General features: G+C 39.7%; 1 protein-coding gene across 1 annotated transcript in view; it reads right to left on the reverse strand.

The window, feature by feature from the left end:
- Positions 1-260: 260 nt before the first annotated feature.
- SGIP1 (SH3GL interacting endocytic adaptor 1) overlaps positions 261-18,024 on the reverse strand; it is a 199,492-nt gene continuing 181,728 nt past the window's right edge. Inside the window, exons 20-25 of the mRNA XM_087449314.1 lie at positions 12,728-12,883; positions 8,042-8,174; positions 4,501-4,703; positions 3,281-3,345; positions 2,540-2,704; positions 261-1,555 (exon numbers count right to left, since the gene is read on the reverse strand). Of these exons, the coding sequence (XP_087305440.1) occupies positions 1,533-1,555; positions 2,540-2,704; positions 3,281-3,345; positions 4,501-4,703; positions 8,042-8,174; positions 12,728-12,883 (745 nt within the window). The 3' untranslated portion in view covers positions 261-1,532. The remainder of the gene's footprint in view (positions 1,556-2,539; positions 2,705-3,280; positions 3,346-4,500; positions 4,704-8,041; positions 8,175-12,727; positions 12,884-18,024) is intronic.

Consider the following 18,024-nt stretch of genomic DNA (forward strand, 5'->3'; position numbering starts at 1 on the left):
AAATTTAAAGGAGCTAAAGATTCTTTGTCGAATATGAGTGAACGTAAAATAAAATTTAGCAACTAATGATAAATATAACAACTTAGTAATTACAGTTCTTTAATAGTATAACCTAAGACAATAATTCGTTTATGTTTAAAATAAGTTCTGTGACTCAAAGGAAGATTCGTGTTTTCAGATGGTAACAGAGAAAGGTTTTACGACTGGGACCCCTGACGAGCTGCTTCTCTGTTCTGAATGCCCAGATTATGAGGCCAGACTGAGTTATTACAGTGTTTATTATACCTTGCAACAATGAAATCATGACACAAATTTTTGATAACTCTCTTTTGGATTCCCCAAGAATGGCAAAGATTTATAGTTACATACAATGAATCTTATCCAAAAGGAAATTTATTGCACAATAATGTGGATAGAATTTCATTTATAAAGCTTATTTTCTTCCTTCCCAAATGACATAAATGATGGCGATTAAAATTCTCCTTCTGGATTTAAACAGGGCACTAAAATATTTCTTCTGAGATTTTTAGTCTCAATGTTTTGATTTTTATGAGTAACGAAGAAGATCCTTGGTACCATTCTCCATGCTAGATGGGAGAGACTCTCTGTTTAGAGTAATTGTGCAAAAGCTGTTAACCAGTTCAACGATGAAAAGTCTTGAAATTTATTTTAAAATCGCAATTTTGGTTTCAGCCTGACTAATTATTCAGCAATCTCCACATTTCCTAAACTGTAGAGAGAGGGGAAAGTAATTAAAACTTCAATATCTTCTTTACTCTTGATTATAATTTCATATACTTAAACTTTAAATATGAATTGCTTTCCCTTTTTACACAAGTTATAAAAATAAGAGGCCTTGTTTACACAGTTTGCATTTTATGAAATTTGCAGTTTGAAAAAAAAGCTTTTTAAAAAGTGATAATGCTTTTCTTTGAATATGCTGTAACCTTAGAATTTTTTTTTCTGAAATAGTTTCTGAATTTAACCCACTAAACATTTGAAGATAGAATTTTTATTTAGCACTAGAGTAAAACATACTAAGGACTAAAGAAAAGGAAGTTTTTTCTGGTTCCACTTAATTTTCTTCATATGTGGCACCCCCTTTATGACATCTATCCATATTATATTTAAATTTTGTATATTGACAAAATGCAATCTACCTCTGTAAGCACTGTGCCATTCAACAGTACTACTATTAAATTTACATACCACAGTTTAAATTACATCCATTTCAGGAATGGTAAAATGCTAAAACTCGAGTGTGTAACTGCCTTACTGAAGTGAGTACAATTTACAAATACAATAATTACATTTTAAAACCATTAACAATATTACACCTAGAAGTAAATACTGTAGGACTGGTCATCACTGGATCATGTGAGGGAAGTCGTTGCTGAAAGTTACTGATGTTTCCAGCAGATATATCCCAAGTGCAGATTTTGGTTTGTTTTCATCAAACCAAAATTAAAACCTGTTTCTCATACAACAGTTCTCCATCATACAAATCCTCCAAATCCTTGCATAAGGTTTTATTAGTTATCTGCCAAATATTTTCCTGCAAAATAAAACAATATATCAACTGGTTACCTGCTAGTTCCATAATGTGATTACTATAGGGGTAACATTTCTATCCTTCCTGCCCTGCCCCAGAAGCCAAATACTGCATACTTGAGGGCTGCAATACTAATATAAATTAGGGGTCAGGTCTTTTAAGTTTTCAATTTTCCAGACCAGCTGGTCTCCTTTTCGCATTTCCAGATATGAACACTTTGCAGAGGTTTGGGTTTGCCCAGAATAGGGTGGGAGATTTGTTCCTGGATGTGAGAATCCAATTTGTTATAGGAAGAGTGACCATACAATTACTTTCCAAACTGGGTCATTTTTGAAAGTGAGAAGGGTATAATTAATAATTACATCAGTACAGCAGGCATAAAAACCAGGACTCATCCCAACAAATCATTGATAAGTATAATCACCTAGTTTTGGGGAATCCCCCACCAGCCAACTAGCGTGTGAACCAAAACCCTGTCTCGTGACTACGTTCAGCTCATGGGCAACCCGTTCCGATCTCTGGCCTAGATTCTTTAAACTGAAAGATGGATCCTCTCAGATCTCAGCTAAGCCTGACAAGTCTAAAATCTATGAGGTCCTGTTGGAGAAAAAAAGTTTTCAGGTAAGAGATGAATTCAAAGACAAACAGCATTTATCTTGTTTGTCAACATAGAAAAAGTAGGATTTACGCCATTAATGTCAGTGTACACATCTATATACTAGGAATGACTGGTCAGCCCTGTATAGGAAGCAGAGCCAGAGCCATGATAAGTAGCCAGGGCCTTCCTAATTTCTGATTTCTAGTTCACTCTCCTACTTTTACTTCATTCAACAATTGGTTTGCTCTCTAACTGGGATGGGAAATGGGGTTAGGAGTGAGGAAGAGGAGGAGGAAGAAGATGAGAAAATCCCAACCTATTTCTTCTTAAGGAAGAGTAGCTAAGGCAATATTACTTTTGCAAAAGAAATTCACAGGATACCTACTTACCTGCAGCAAACCTTTTCTTGATGAGTGAAAATCGATAACCTGCTCCAACAAGTTCAATGTCACAGCCAGAAAGGGTGCTTCCTTCACTTGTGAACTGCACAACCAATGGGGAAGGTTTGCTTGGGCCTTCACATAACTGAAATCTTGCCAATAAAGAACCCACCCCTATAAAAAGAGTATTACAAGATAATAGTCAACATCACATTCTGGATATAATTTTGAAAATTGTATTCAAAAGTTAACATACAAAAACTAACTTACTAGAAAATAGTGTATGTTTCAGTGACAAAATGGTGATGAATAAAATTTATCATTAAATATGATGAGCAACTCTGTACACTGATGGAAGTGTAAGTCAGCCAAATGGTACTTCAAAATTTGGGAGCATGCTACTTGCAAGGCAATGTCTTTTCCAACCTATGATTAAGATCAGAGGAAAGTGAAAAACATCTCAACTATCAGGGAGTGTGAGACGTGACCCAGAATGGAAACATGCCTCATTAAATGCTCTTCTTTGCTTTAAGCAAGGTCTGCTTGACGTGGGGTGTTGGGCAGAACAGGGGAAGCAGAGGGTTCATTGAAGAATTATTTGCTTTTATTGGTTGAAATAAGTATATACCAAAATGAGGTGAAATATTTTTCTTGCTTTTAGGGCTAAGTGTATTTTGGTTAACAGTTTTCAATACCTGAAAGTTATTTCTGCTTTATATATTAAATAAAAGAAGACTGTGATTACATTACCTCCATTTTCTGACTTCTGAGAAATATCGGGAATCTTCCACAATATTCTTTGTTGTTCAGCATTCCTAAAAATAAAATAGGTAAAAGACTTTTGCATATGCAAGGATTTTTGCTTAATGGATGCCATAATTTTTCCAGATAGTGTTAATTTAAAAAAATTGATCTTGAAAATTATAGCTATAATTTCAGCATTATTTATCTATTTATCTACTATATATCTATCTATCCATCCATCCATCCATCTATCCATCCACACATAAATTCTCTCCTTTCCCATTCCTTATTGTAACTAGCCACAACCCTGTCAGATAGATAAACATTTAGAGGAAAATGCAGTTAAATTTTTTTTTTAACACATCTACTGAAAAAATAGGTGTGTTAGTTAATCAATTAACTCAGGTAATTTAAATTGGCGCTGTCGTATGGCTGACTTGTGTGTGTGTGTATGTGTTCTGCTTTTTTGCTTCTGACAATCATCTGGAAAAACTAGAGTATTTTTTCTAGGAAAATAAGCTCTCTTTAACAGCTGCTATTGGTACTCAGTGTCTATTCCGTTTCTGTTCCCATACCTTCTCTAGTGTGCCATTTTATGGTCCAGAGGCCACAAAACAAATCCTTACATTTCTCAGACTCCCCTGTAGTTAGGGTCCTAGATGCAGATTACGCTGCACCAACTACATACACCGCTTGAGATATGGACGAGAGAGAGGAGGCAGAGGCCATTCTGCTGCTGCTTTCGCTGGCAGCGACCCGAGATGTAGGCGTCTTCTAACCACAGGGCTCCAGTCCAGTCCCCAGATTTGTGGGTGCTGAGAAGCAGCTGAGGCAGTGCCAGTAGGAGCTTTCTCATCCCCGCAGCAGTGTGGCAGTGCTGGGTTCTTGAATTCAGTGGCTCCACTGGCAGCCTTCTAACTTCTCCCCTTCTTGGCTGTGGCAGAGGCAGCAGCCCCCCTGGGGGACCAGTTCTGCAGTGTTCTGGGATCCAGCCTAAAGCTGATTCCTCCCGCACTTTCATGAGTGCTGTGTGAGCATAGAAATCCCTGTGTTGAATCATTTTCTGCTTAAAACAGCTACAGTGGTTTCTGTTTCCTGCCCTGAACCCTGACACACAGGCCTGCTGTGATCTCCTGCTGTGGGAAACACAGATGCTAAGAAGCCTGTGATCCCTTTGCCCCAAAGGAGCCCTTTGGTGAAGAGGGAGGGGACCGGGGACTCCTTACCAGACTGCTGGTGGGAGCACGGCCTGGAGCTTGGTTACTCCTCCATCGATGGGGACCAGGAACTGCACGTTGTTGAGGGCCACCGCGGTTGTCATCGCATCCGTGTTGTATTTGTAATCTATGCGCAGGTCCGTGCTGGACGGCTCACATCGCCAGTTCACGGCCAGGTTCAGAGGCGTGGACTGAATCCCCTGGGCAGACACCTTGCCAAACAACAGGAAAGAGAATATTTTAGGCTCGATTGTTAATCTGAAACAAAACCAGAAGCTATGATGATCTCCCATAGGAAGGTACTTCGATATCAAAAAGTCATTATGTTGTTTGCTGCTTGCAAATGAGCTCTCAGTGAAAATCACCGTGAAGGGGTCACGTGAGGGAGAGCCGGGTGCTTCAGGTAAACTGTTACAGGTGAAAAATGTAAAATCAATTACCAAAATCTCTAGGGCACTTTAGAGTTTACAATGCCCTTTATGTCAGTTAGGGAGGTGGTAGCGCCCTGGTTAGGAGCTGAGGCCAACGCATTAGACAGTCCTGGCGTGAGTTCTGATCGTCACTTATAAGCTGAGCGATCTTGGACCAGTCACTAAACCTCTCTGAGTTATTTCCTCAACTGCCAAATGGGAATTCTAACAGTAATACTTACCCATAGAGTTGTCAGGAAGATGGACGGAGATGTTTTATGTGAAACGCTCAGCATAGTGCCTGGCACATAGTAAGGAATTAACGTTTTAATGTGCATTACCTATTAATAGTTTTATCATATTTGCTCTTCACAACAAACCAGTGAGTTAGTCAAAGCAGATTACTATTACTCCTTTGGGATTTGCCAAAGTAAGGACTTGAACCCAGGTCCCCTAACTGGAATGCTGCAGTCTACTCTCTGCTGTCAATTCTAGTTAGAATCAATTGTGAGTTTGACTAAGGAAAAGCCAGGTTTGAAGAATCAATAAAAATTATCTGATCTAAAGACAATAATATCAATGAGTTCTGGGTCCACAATGAAAAATTCAGTGCTACTATATCTCTATCGTTCACTGTGACGATGACTAGCTCTAGGAGACTCTCCTTCTACAAGTCCACGCACACTGCAGGGGCCGTGTGGTTTTAGTCATGGAGTATGACCTTTGCTGATTTTGAAGACTATAAACAGATCTCTACTGGCCAAGCAATGCCTGCACATATGGACGCCATGGAGCAGGGCCTGAGCGCAGGATGTGCTCACAAGGCAGGGGTGGTTGCTGCAGAAACAAGCCTGGAACTGAATTTTTTAATAAAATGACAGGGCTTTTAATGACAATTTTACATAGCCATTATAACAGTTTTTAAACTTTAAATATTTTTAGCAGTACAATCCTCTGCAAATAAACTTTTATGTAGAAATCTGTTACGGGAGATTGCTCGCAGGCAGAGCAGCCCCGCCCTCCCAGCCCTGTCTCTACACTTCATCCTCAGCAGGAGCTCTCTACTTGAGAGCAGTCCCTCTACCCAATTAGGTGCTTTCTGGAAGTGTGAGGGTGTGTTTCTGATCGTCCCAATGCCTGGGGGATGCCACTGGTGGCCAGAAACCAAACATGCTGCCATTTAAGGGCAATCCCACAAAACTGCTAGTTGTGCCTCCCACCCAATTCCTTGCATTGTTGAAAATAACACCACCACTAAAAGCCGAGAAAGGGATTCCTCAGAGCACACTTGAAAACAAAACGACAGGCCTGGGGTTACTTACATTTCACAAAGTGCTTGGAAATCTGTTAGGCTCCTAGCTCCTCACAACCACCTACAACACATCTAGGTGGGGATCATTCTTACGCTTATTTGCAGGTGAGGAAACTGAGGTTCAGGGAGGGTAGGTGCCCACGGTCAGTGGCCAGGAGGCAGCTGACTTTGCTCCAGAATCCAGCGTCCTGCCTACACTTCCATACCTGACATCAGGCTCGTATCGTGACAGGTGCATTCCATCCACTTTCTAGGTTCACTTAGTAACAACTATGGAGACTAAGAAAAATCGCACAGGATTTAAAACTTCAAAAAAATGTTTAATCTGAAGTGAAAATGCAGATGCAGTGTTTTCAATGAAAGTTCATGAAAGAAAACAACTAGTTTTAGTTTTACCTTTTTGGACACAAGAACCATGCATGGGCCCCGAAATTTAACTTCTCATTCACGGAAAAATTACATTGGAGTTTCCTTGTCCTACTCCTTCCTATTTCTCTCAGAAGCTTAAAACGGTCACTAAGTGTGTTTAAATGTTTTGAAAAAAAAAAGTTAAATAAAAATGTATTTTTTTATTATATTTTAATTATAAAAGTGATGAATTTCTGTCGTATCATATGTTTGTTCACTATTATCAAGAAGGTCCAAAGTTTAGATGATACTATTCTCATAGGAAAAACATATTCATTTGTATTTTTGTAAAATGTGCCATCACATAGATACTTCACTTTCAATATTTCCTTATAACAATAGAAATAAGTGGTTTTCAACTCGTAGGGTGCATTATGATCACTTGGAGAACTTGTAAAAAATACAGATACCTGAGTCATAACCTGAACCAATTAAGTCAAAATCTTTGGGAGTGTCAGGGTCCAGGAGATTACCTCTGTCTCTGTCTCTGTCTCTGTCTCTATCTCTATCTACATCTTTGTCTCTATCATCTCTATCTCTGTCTCTGTCTCTGTCTCTTTCTCTATCTCCATATCTATCTCTATCATCTCTCTCTCCATCTCTATCTCTGTTTCATCTATAATTAGCACGGGTTCAGAACCAGCATTTGTTTACAAGTTCCCTGATGATTGTAAAGTACAGGCATGTTTGAGATGCACTGATTTCTATTAAAGTACAACTTAAAACAATAATAATTTAGTTTCCTCATCTAAGAAACATAATTTGCACATATTTAATCACAAAAATCACTATGCATTAAAAATAACCCCAGAGATCAAGTGGCTGGGAATCGATGGAATTCCGAGGCTCTGTAGAATTCTATAGAGGATTGAAACAGGCTTATTTACTAGATCAGTGATAATCTGGGGTAAGTGCAATCCTAGACACAAAAAGGAAGTTCCATAGACTCTATTGTGTTGTACCAAACATTATTTTAAGATGAAATTATCTCTTAACATAAGTTTTATTAGAATTTATTTCATAGTACTATCACTTTACAAAAAAACACCAGACTACTTACATTTAATCATTTAAAATAAGAGGTTTGAGTACAGTAATGCTCAAAATTACAGCGAACTAGTTTATCAATACTTTTAATGTTAATTGATGTAATTTTCTGCAACTTCATTTTTATGGTACGTTTCTCTAATTTTTGATGAAATATTTTACTTGTAAGTTTAAACTAATAAGGATACATATGAATATTCCTGTCACCAAGCAGTCTCCAAGTAGTCTTTTAAGGTTTCTTTTTCTTATAAATTATAGCTTTTAAATAGTATTAAAAGAAATGTTACTTTATGTACTTTTACTCAATGTTAGGTATGCTAGAATATATATTTATAATGTGAAAGCGACACCCTGCCCATATAAACAGGCTTACCTGGTATTTGAGCATGTCCACGTTATAATATGTAGCCTGCGGTTTTTGTTCCGACACCTTCTTTAGGTGAGTCATCAAATTTGGCATATTTACCCAGAATTCCTTGGTATTGGCATCATTTTGGGTATTATCGCTATTTAATTGGGAATAAAAAATGATAGAGTAGCATCTTATAATAGATATAAACCACCTGAGAAACATCTCAGAAAATTGTCATCTTATTTCTATATCCATCTTTGACAATTTGTAGAAATTATATTGTTAACAGTGGTGTGGTTTTAGCATAATTGCAGTTCTGCATGGTCTCATGTTAATAGATTAATACCTGTGAGGAGGCATTACTGTATTGCTATAAATCTCAGTGAGTACCTGGGAATATTAACCAACCACAATGATAACTGGTTGCTTTAAAGAGTAAATTATTTATGACCCTAAACTTAATAGCCCTGTCTGCATCACCACAGTTTACTCTGAATTAGTCAGTTAATGTAATCAAGGAGCTGAGTACATTGATTTTCTTTCAAATTGACTTGAACAGTGGTTTCTCAGAAACTGAGTTAAATATTTGTCCAACTGTAAACACAGTCTTTATCTCCAACTGAGGAAAAAGGGGTGATACTAAAATGACAAGACTACCTTTCTAGCATTCGCAAAATGTCATCTAAGAGCATCTAAATCATGACAAAAGTCACTTCACTCACAAGATGATCCTGGAGTTACATGACAATGATCATGGTAGTTACAGGAGAGAAGGTCAGTCCTGATGAACTAAGGAGTTCTGCATTCCTGTAACAGTAGTTAGCTCTGCTCAGAGGGCCGTCCACAGGCCACTCGCCAACATATCTTGCAAATGCTTGTCTTAATGACAGAAAGAATCAGGCAAGAGTGTGTAAAGCATCTGCTCACTTCCCTCATAATGAGGGAACTGAGGGTCCAAGTGACTCAGTAACTTGACACACAATTTGTTTACTGAAATTTCACTTTCAGAATATTCTATATAATACAATAATAGTAGCTATAATTTTAGGAGCACTTATTATGTGCTAGGTAGTCTGTGAGATACATTATAAACTATTTCATTAAAATTTACCCTGCAAAGGAAGAATAATCTTCCTTTGTAAAGATGAGCAAATGTTATAAAAAGAGAAAATTTAGAGGTTAAGAAGAGAGCTAGGTCACAGTGATAAAGCGATAAAGGCAGGTCAAATGTTAAGTCGCTATGATCCAGCCTCCAGAAGTCAAACAGATCCAGAGAGCTGAGTCAGAAACATCAGGACCTTAAAATTGCTACTGGTCTGTCAGGAGGGGGGGTTGTGGGGGCCGGGTCTCTGCACGGCCCATGTGGCTCTGCTGTGCCCTGGTAGAGGTTGTTGAGGACAAAGCAAGGCCCTATGACTGGGCATGTAGGAAGCGGATGGAGAAGACTCTTGGCCCCTGAGGCTGTGACCCTGGTCAAGCTGAGCTAGGGATGCTGATAAGGACTGTCTAAACTTTATTATCTAAAAGCATCCAAGTTACCCAGAGCTTCCAGAGCTCTAGCTACACAAGAAGGCAGGAGATAAGAGTAATAGTGGGTCAGCGAAATTATGTTGTTTGCTTAAAGTTGAACAGCTAATAAGTCAGAGTCAGGATTCCAGCCCAGGTCAGTCTTAGCCCAGGTCGTACTTTCTTACTATGCCAAAACGGAAGTGTGGAATTCTATCCAGCAACATGTCATTAATTTGTACTAAGTAGATCTGAATAATTGGGAACATTTCAATCATACTATTTTTCAAAGAAATGCATTTGCTAAGTTTAATAACAAAATAAGCTGAGTCACATGCCTACGATAATTCCTCAGAGAACTTGCTTTAACAAATATTCCAGAAAGCTTTGCCAATCAAATGCTTACACCGAGATGCAATTCTTTGAATGCTCAAGAAGTCTTGAGAGTTCTTTAGTCTCATAATTGGTTTAACAATTGTTCCTGAACATCTTTTACAAGCAAATCCCTTTTATAAGGGAAAAATAGAAGTAAACTTCAATTTGATCACTGTCACAGGGCTTGCAAACCCAAATGTCTCCAGGGGCCAAGCTACTAACCTAAATGAAGTCTTCCAGTAAACACAAATGAGAGAACTGGCTGGGGGTAAGATGATGATGTGAAAGGCTTGTATGGTAATTGAGAATAACACTGGGTTACGTTGCCTTTTAAAAACTAGGGGTGGTGGCAGTGGTGGTGGAGCAGAACAGCGTAACCAACCAGACAGGCCATATGACTAACGGGTTACCAATCCCAGCCCCGACACAACAGTCACGTATTTAGAGTCAATAAGGTATAAATTAACGAGGATATTTTGTTTTTGTTTTCTGTTTCTTTATTTTAGCAAATAATAATGAGTCTCTATAGTGTTTTATCAAAAACATTCTCAGAATGATATTTAATTCAATTGGTAAGACTGATATACTAATGTAAGTATAAAACTCTTGCACATATGCCTAAGAACGTGGCGACAAAACCACCTAAAAATGCAACAAAAACTGTAACTATCACACCAGTCATATTATAAACAAGCCAGTGAGATGGTGGCACATAATTTCTAATTTCAAATGGAGGAACCTCAAAACATAAAAGGAACTGGCTCAACGGTGCATCAAAAACACGGAGGGAAACTGAAATAAGAAGCTGCTGATTGGGGCCGGCCCCGTGGCTTAGCGGTTAAGTGCGCATGCTCCGCTACTGGCGGCCAGGGTTCGGATCCCAGGCGCGCCCTGACGCACCGCTTCTCCGGCCATGCTGAGGCCGCGTCCCACATACAGCAACTAGAAGGATGTGCAACTACGACATACAACTATCTACAGGGGCTTTGGGGGTAAAAAAGGAGGAGGATTGGCAGTAGACATTGGCTCAGAGCCGGTCTTCCTCACACACACACAAAAAAGTTGCTGATTTCCAATCTTGATTATTTCACACTTATTTTTCGTTTAATGGGCAATCATTTCTTTTACACTTTTAAACCTGGAATCAAGTTTGCCAGTTAAGCCATCAAAAGGAGGAGGAGGTGATCTTGGTAATCACCTAAAAGACCTGTGACTGTATTTTTACCATTGCAATGAAAACGTCTCATTCAGTCATGAAAGCGAGTGACTATATTGGTCCTCAAATTCCAAATACCAACAACGTTTACTTATTTCTACATAAATATCCAGCTTGACTAAATTCTTTAAATTACAGTCGAGTTGGTCTTTCATTCAACAATATCACTCAAGTCCTTATTAGATGCCAGGCTCAGTGGAAGGTCCTGAGGGTGCAGTGCTGAACTAATAGATGTGTTCCATTCCCTCATGGGTTTTACAGTCCAGTGAGGAGGTGGGTGGATGAAGAAACACAAATAGATGTATAGTTACTAATTTACGAAGTGTGACAAAGGGAGAGAATAGGGGACCTGAGAGAGAATAACAAGGGGACATAGAATTTGGTTTGGGAATGGTGGCTGGGGGGTGGAGAGGACAGTGGGATGGTCAGGAAGGCTGAGCGGGGCTGAGGTCTGAGGGATGAGTAGGGGTCAGGTGGAGAAGGGCGGAAATGGTACTGGAGGCAGAGGAAATAAGCACATAAAGCCCTGATGTGGGGAAGGACTCAGCCTGTTCCGAAGTCTGGCAGGTCTGGCAGGATGGCGGGTGATGAGGACAGAGAGGCAGGCAGGTGCAGACAGCTTGGGGCCTCACAGGCAGGGGTGACAAGTTTGGGTTCTGGTCCAGATGCAATGTGGAGTCACCAGAGGTTATGAGCCAGTACGACCCGATTTACCTCGTAAAAGCTCATTTGGCCGTTGTGTGAAAAACGTAGGAGGGGGGCAAGTTTGGACACCAGGAGGGAAGGAGGAAAGCACTGCGGTGGTCCAGGGAAATGACAGTCGTCACCTGGACAAGCGAGGTCACCATGGAGGGGAAAAGTGGCCACTGTAGAGAGATTTTTAGAGAGATGGAATATCAGCACTTGCTGATGGAGAGGAGCTGTCAAGAACTCCCTTCATCTCATCCGTTGCAAATAGTTAACTTGTACAATTGATTGTTTTTACTGGCATGCATGTGTGCAGGTTTGTGTGAATGTGCATGGGCATATGTACGATAAAGACCTAATCATATTCAGATTTAACAGTTAGGAAACGTGAAGAAGCATATTTACATAACCAAATTCACATAGGCATCTTTGATGTCATACATGTAAAGTTCCATCAAAACAATTACCATTACAATGAAATTACGTGTTTCACAAAATAGATTTTCAAGCTCACATGAAGAGTAGTTCACAGTTCAAATATCATTTGATTTAAAAACATGTTAATACAACAAATGGCTTTTATTCCTTTTATTGGGCTCATTTCCCACCATCCTCATCCATTGTCTATTGATGATAAGTAAAACAGACAATGAATAAATTGTCACTAATACAGATTGTATTACTCTAAATGCCTCTTTAGCCACTTGAGATAGTTTGCAATTAAAATACATACGTGCATACACACACAACCACCCACAAAACACTTTGACAGCTGGTAAAAGTTCTGGGTTTGCATCTACAAACATATCTGAGTAGAGGTAATTTCTCTACAGTACTCCTCTCTTCCTAAGGTTTATCCCTCATCTAAGTATTAAGTGCTAAGCCACACACATCTCTAAAAAATTTGTGCAAAATATATTTACCAGCAGAGCAGCTGGGGATTTGGCAGGACGTGTTCTAACCTGCTGAAATTTATCACCCGGAAAGTCAGAGCTGCTGGCGATGGGTTGTTGGCAAAGTGTCTGGTGATGCCGGCAGGAAAGGACAACACCATTTCTCCAGTGATCTTCACAATACATCTGGCACATCAACACAAGAGAGGAAGGGGAGAAGACACTCAGGTCAACGTGCTGTGGATCAAAAAAGCAGTGAAAAAGACACTACGCAGCAGAAGAGATGAAAGGTAAGCTCTTACAATTCCACTCCCATCTGCTAATTCATTTTTAAGACCCGAGAGCTCAATGGTTTGTTTTAACACGCATCCAAAAAGAGCGGCTATTTTGTTGAATGTGTTTTTGAACTGTAAGAAGAAAAGTCTAAATGTTCACCTTACAAATGGAATCATCTATTCTGGTGGTTCTCTTTCTCTTTGATTTCTGAATTTTTGACAGCATATTTGAAGATATTAAATTGCACAATGTTATCACACTGTTCATTGGGACTTATTTTACTTCTCTGAGGAACATGATTGATGCTTTGAGCGTGTTCTTTTACATTCTCATGAAGTAAACTTCTGGCTTCCCCACCTAACTAGATCTTCATTCTATTACCTCATATTTGGTCGAAATTGTAAAATCAGTTATATAAGTTAATACAATAGGATGATAATTTGGAAGGAAAAATAACCCTTTTTGTGTGTGTGAGGAAGATTAGCCCTGAGCTAACATGTGTTGCCAATTCTCCTCTTTTTGCTGAGGAAGATTGGGCCCTTGGCTAACATCCGTGCCCGTCTTCCTCTACTTTATATGGGATGCCGCCACAGCACGGCTCAACAAACAGTGCGTTGGTCCATGCCCAGGATTCGAACCCGCAAACCCCAGGCCGCTGAAGCTGAGTATGCGAACTTAACTACTACGCCACCAGGCTGGCCCCAGAATAATCTGTTTTAAAAAAGGGCTTCGTTGAGGTATAATTGACCTATAATAAACAGCTTTTACTTATAGTGTAAAATTCCAAAATTTTTGACACAGCATACACTGGTGAAACCTTCACACAATCAAGATAATGAACATACTCAGCATTCCTAAAAGTTTCCTCCTGCGTTTTTGTAATCTGTCTCCTGCTCTTCTCCTTCCTTCCACTCCACACCCCTAGGCAATTGCTAATATGCTTTCTGACACTACACATTAGTTTGCAGTTTCTAGAATGTTATATAAACAGAATCATAAAGTATGTGATTTTTTTGTTTTTTTCGTCTGGCTCCTTCCACTCTGCCTAATTATTTTGAGATTTATCCTTGTAGTGTGTGCATCAATAGTTCATGCATTTTTATTGTTAGGTAGCATATGCATGTACCACAGGGTTTTTTTTTTTTTTTTTAATCCATTCACTTGTTGAAGAACATTTGGATTCTTTCCAGCTTTTGCCTATTACAAATAAAGCTGTGATGAATATGTGTGTACAATCTTTGTATGGACGTATGTTCTCATTTCTCTTGGATAAATATATAGTAATGGAACCACTGGATCACATGGTAGGTGTACCTTTAACTTTTTAAGAAACTGGCAAACTGTTTTCTAAAGTGGAAAACACAGCTGTGTAGGAGGGTTTAGTTTTTCCACATCCTTACCAACACCTGGTAGGATCCGTCTTTTTAATTTTAGCCGTTCTTATAGGTGAGTAGTGGTATCTCATTGTTGTTTTAATTTGCATTTCCCTAATGGCTAATGATCTTAAGCATCTTTTCATGTGCTTATCTGTCATCAGTTACCTACTTTGGTGAAGTGTCTGCTCAAATTTTTTACCAAGTTTTTAAATTGAGTTTTCTATTTTCTTACTGAATTTTGAGAGTTCTTTATACATTTTTGTATACAAATCATTTATCAGACACATGCTTTATACGGATTTTTTTTCCCCAGTCTGTGGCTTGTGTTTTTCTTTCTCTTAAGGATAACTTTGAAGAGCAGAAGTTTTTAATTCATTAATTTATTCTATTATGGGTTGTATCTAATTAATTTATTCTTTTGGAGTCCTATCTAAGAAATCTCTGCCAAATCCAGGGTTATAAAGGTTTCACCTATATTTTCTTCTAGAATTTTCTGCTGCCAGTCCTCCCCTTTTTGCTTGAGGAAAATTGTCCCTGAGCTAACATCCATGCCCATCTTCCTCTGCTTTGTGTGTGGGACGCCTCCACAGCATGGCTTGATGAGTACGTGTAAGTCCTTGTCCAGGATCCGAACACACGAACCCCAGGCCACTGAAGCAGAGCATGCGAACTTAACCACTACGCCATCGGGCCGGCCCCACTCTTCTAGAAGTTTTTTATGTTTAGTTTTACATTTAGCTTTATGATCCATTTTTAGTCAATTTTTGTATAAAGTGTGAGGAATGGATCCAAGTTCATTTTTTAGTGTGTGGATATGGGTACCTAATTGTTCTAGCACTATTTGTTGGGGAAAGACTGTCCTTTCTCCACTGAATTTCTCCACTTGGCAATTTTGTTGAAATTCACTTGTTCATATGTGTGTGGGTCTATTTCTGGATTCTCTGTTCTGTTCCATTGATCTTTTTTGTGTCTCTTTTCACCAATACCACACTGTCTTGATGACTGTAGCTTTACAATAGTTCTGAAATTAAGTTGTGTTAGTCCACCAACTTCGTTCTTTTTCAAAGTTGTTTTGGCTACTGTAGGTCTTTTGCATTTCCATATGAAATTTAGAACCATTGTGTCAATTTCTACATAAAAATCAATGTAGATCCAATTCACTGTTTGGTGCCTGCTCTGAGCAAATTACTATTGGGCCCTTTATATATAGTTTTTCATCGCCAACAGGCACCATGTTAAGTTCTGTCAGTAGAGGGTGCTGGAAAGATACTGCAGGAAGAAGAGATTTTTCCTTCCTGGTTCCAGTGTGCTTGCTGGGCAGGCTTGGGCAGTACTCAGGGCTTATCTGTGCCAGGCTCCTGCAGTGCAGGAGGCTTGTGTGTGACTCCTGCAGTGCCTGTGGCACTCCCAGTGTGTGGGTATTGCAGCCTATGTGGCTTTGTTAGTGCCCAGTAGTACAGGTAGCTTCCCTGGCACCTGGCTCCTATAGTGCACATTGCTGGGCTGCCCCAGACCCCAGATTCTGCAGTGCAGGTGGGTTCTCCAGCACCAGGCTCCTGTCATATGCACGCTGCCTCCACAGCCAGCTTCTGCAGTGCATGGTGGTCAGCAGTACCCACAAGCCATTGGCTGCTTCTGGCACCCGCTCAGCCAGTCTTGTGGAGTGTGCCTCAGTAGGACACCTCCCTATGAACAGCTGGGAGTCTGCTGGGCTCTCCCTATGCCACGGCCTGGACACTCTCAAGGAAGTGAGCTGGGGCAATCATATGGCAAGCCGACCTCTCAGGGGTCACTGTCCTTCACCCGAGCTCCAGTGTCTTAGAAATCATTGTTTCATATATCTTGTTCGTTTTTGAGATATTTTCAGGTGGAAGGGTAAACGGTCCCTGTTACTCTACCTTGGCCAGAAGGAGAAATCTCAAAAGGATTATTCTTCTTTGGGAAACAGTAGATATTTAAAATGAGGAAGCTTCTTTATGACTTCCCCATACATGTGCATAACTGACCCTTGTACAATTCTACAACTTTAAGTTCAAGAGTGTCTTCTCCAGGGAAATCGAGGTTAATAAATGAAAACTTTGCTCACATCTGATTACAGGGGACTCTGCTTGCCCCATAGTCACCTTGTATACTTGTAACTCTTACTGATGAGACACATGTGGCTCAGGTGAGATGGTCCTTAGTACATACTCCAAATAGCTCATGTGAAGAACTGCTATAGCCTTGTATGTATAAGGCTGGGTTTGGAGTAGAGGTGGAGGGCAGGTGAGCTTCCTGAAGTTGTCATGTGCCCCCACTGCTCTCAGCTCCCCCAGATATTATCATCCATAACTCTGCACTGCTCTGAATGGGAATTTTGGTTTCTGGAAGTTTGCACCTCCATCTCCTCCGGAGAATAGTGCTGATCTCCCGGTTTGGGTGCCAACGCTGCTGTCTTCTTTCTCTATTTTTCAGATCCATAAACCTGGCTTGATTTACTGACGCTGAACTGGTGCTGAACCTGGACTTCCCATCAAGCTGAGTCTACTCTTCATGTTTTTCAATATGTAGACATGCATAATATTGTTTGACAACTCTAGAAGAAAACAATAATTAGTCAGAGCATTTGTTCAATTAGACTTCGGCACCTACCATCTCTCGGTATATTGTGGTTAGCAGTGGTGACTCCAACGTTTTCTAACTGGCAGGGAATCTGCTCGGTTTCTTTTCCAGGTTGCTCAAAATGAGACCTTAAGGGTATCTTGGAGGAGGATAAAATTTCTCTTTTGAAAACAAGTCAGCGAGGGGAGGAGGTGGCATTAATTAAGTCAATAAACATTTATTGACTCATAACTATACAAGTTGTTGTTTTGTTTTTGTTTGTTTTTTTGAGTGGAGAGGCAATTAAAAAATGAGCAAAACAGCCCTTGCTTTTAAAGGGCTTACAGTGTGGGGTGGACGATGAGAGAATTTGCCAATATAAGAAGGGCTCCTCACTTACATTTCTGTACCGCGTCTCAACTGTCAGAGTCAGATCTTTGCTGATTTATTAATCCATCCAGTGTCTAAGTTCATCTGAAATTTTCTATATAAAAATTATTATTTTCAACCTATCCTCGCTAAAAGAAAATCTCTATTCAACCTTACTGATTGTTCCTATCAGTATGCAATGTGGCTACATTTCGTGTGAGTTTAAAGTATGGAAATCTTAAATACTGCAATATGGAAATATTAGCAAATTTACTTTATGAATAAAATTTGAAGTCATGTGAATCTCCACAAATGAAACATTTGTCTAGAATGGCAAAATTTCAAAGTCAACTGGCCAAGTGACTTAAAAACTGGGTCCTCCCTATTGTCACAGGAAGTGTCATGTTTGCCAGTCAACAGAAACGCTGGCCAACTTTGGTCAGGAAATGTGTGATTTTGATTTATGTGAGGTCATGAGAAACGCATCCCTCACGTAAAATACGGCTTCTATGTGCTGCCTTGATAACCAAGCCACGGTCTTCCTTTCGAGCATACATACCTCTGTGCATATGCAGCTTCCCTTCTTTTATTTATAATCCCCTTTCATTGGCTTAATTACTAGGCAAACTCCTCTTCATATTTCAAGACTCAGTTCAAAGGCAGGCTTTCCTGAAGCCTTCGTTAATTTCCTCTCCATTCAGCCTTCCTTTGTTTTTCCTTTCTCTA

Source organism: Ceratotherium simum, chromosome 2, assembly GCF_057802395.1.
Source record: "Ceratotherium simum simum isolate JZ-2026a chromosome 2, ASM5780239v1, whole genome shotgun sequence".
Taxonomy (NCBI): domain Eukaryota; kingdom Metazoa; phylum Chordata; class Mammalia; order Perissodactyla; family Rhinocerotidae; genus Ceratotherium; species Ceratotherium simum.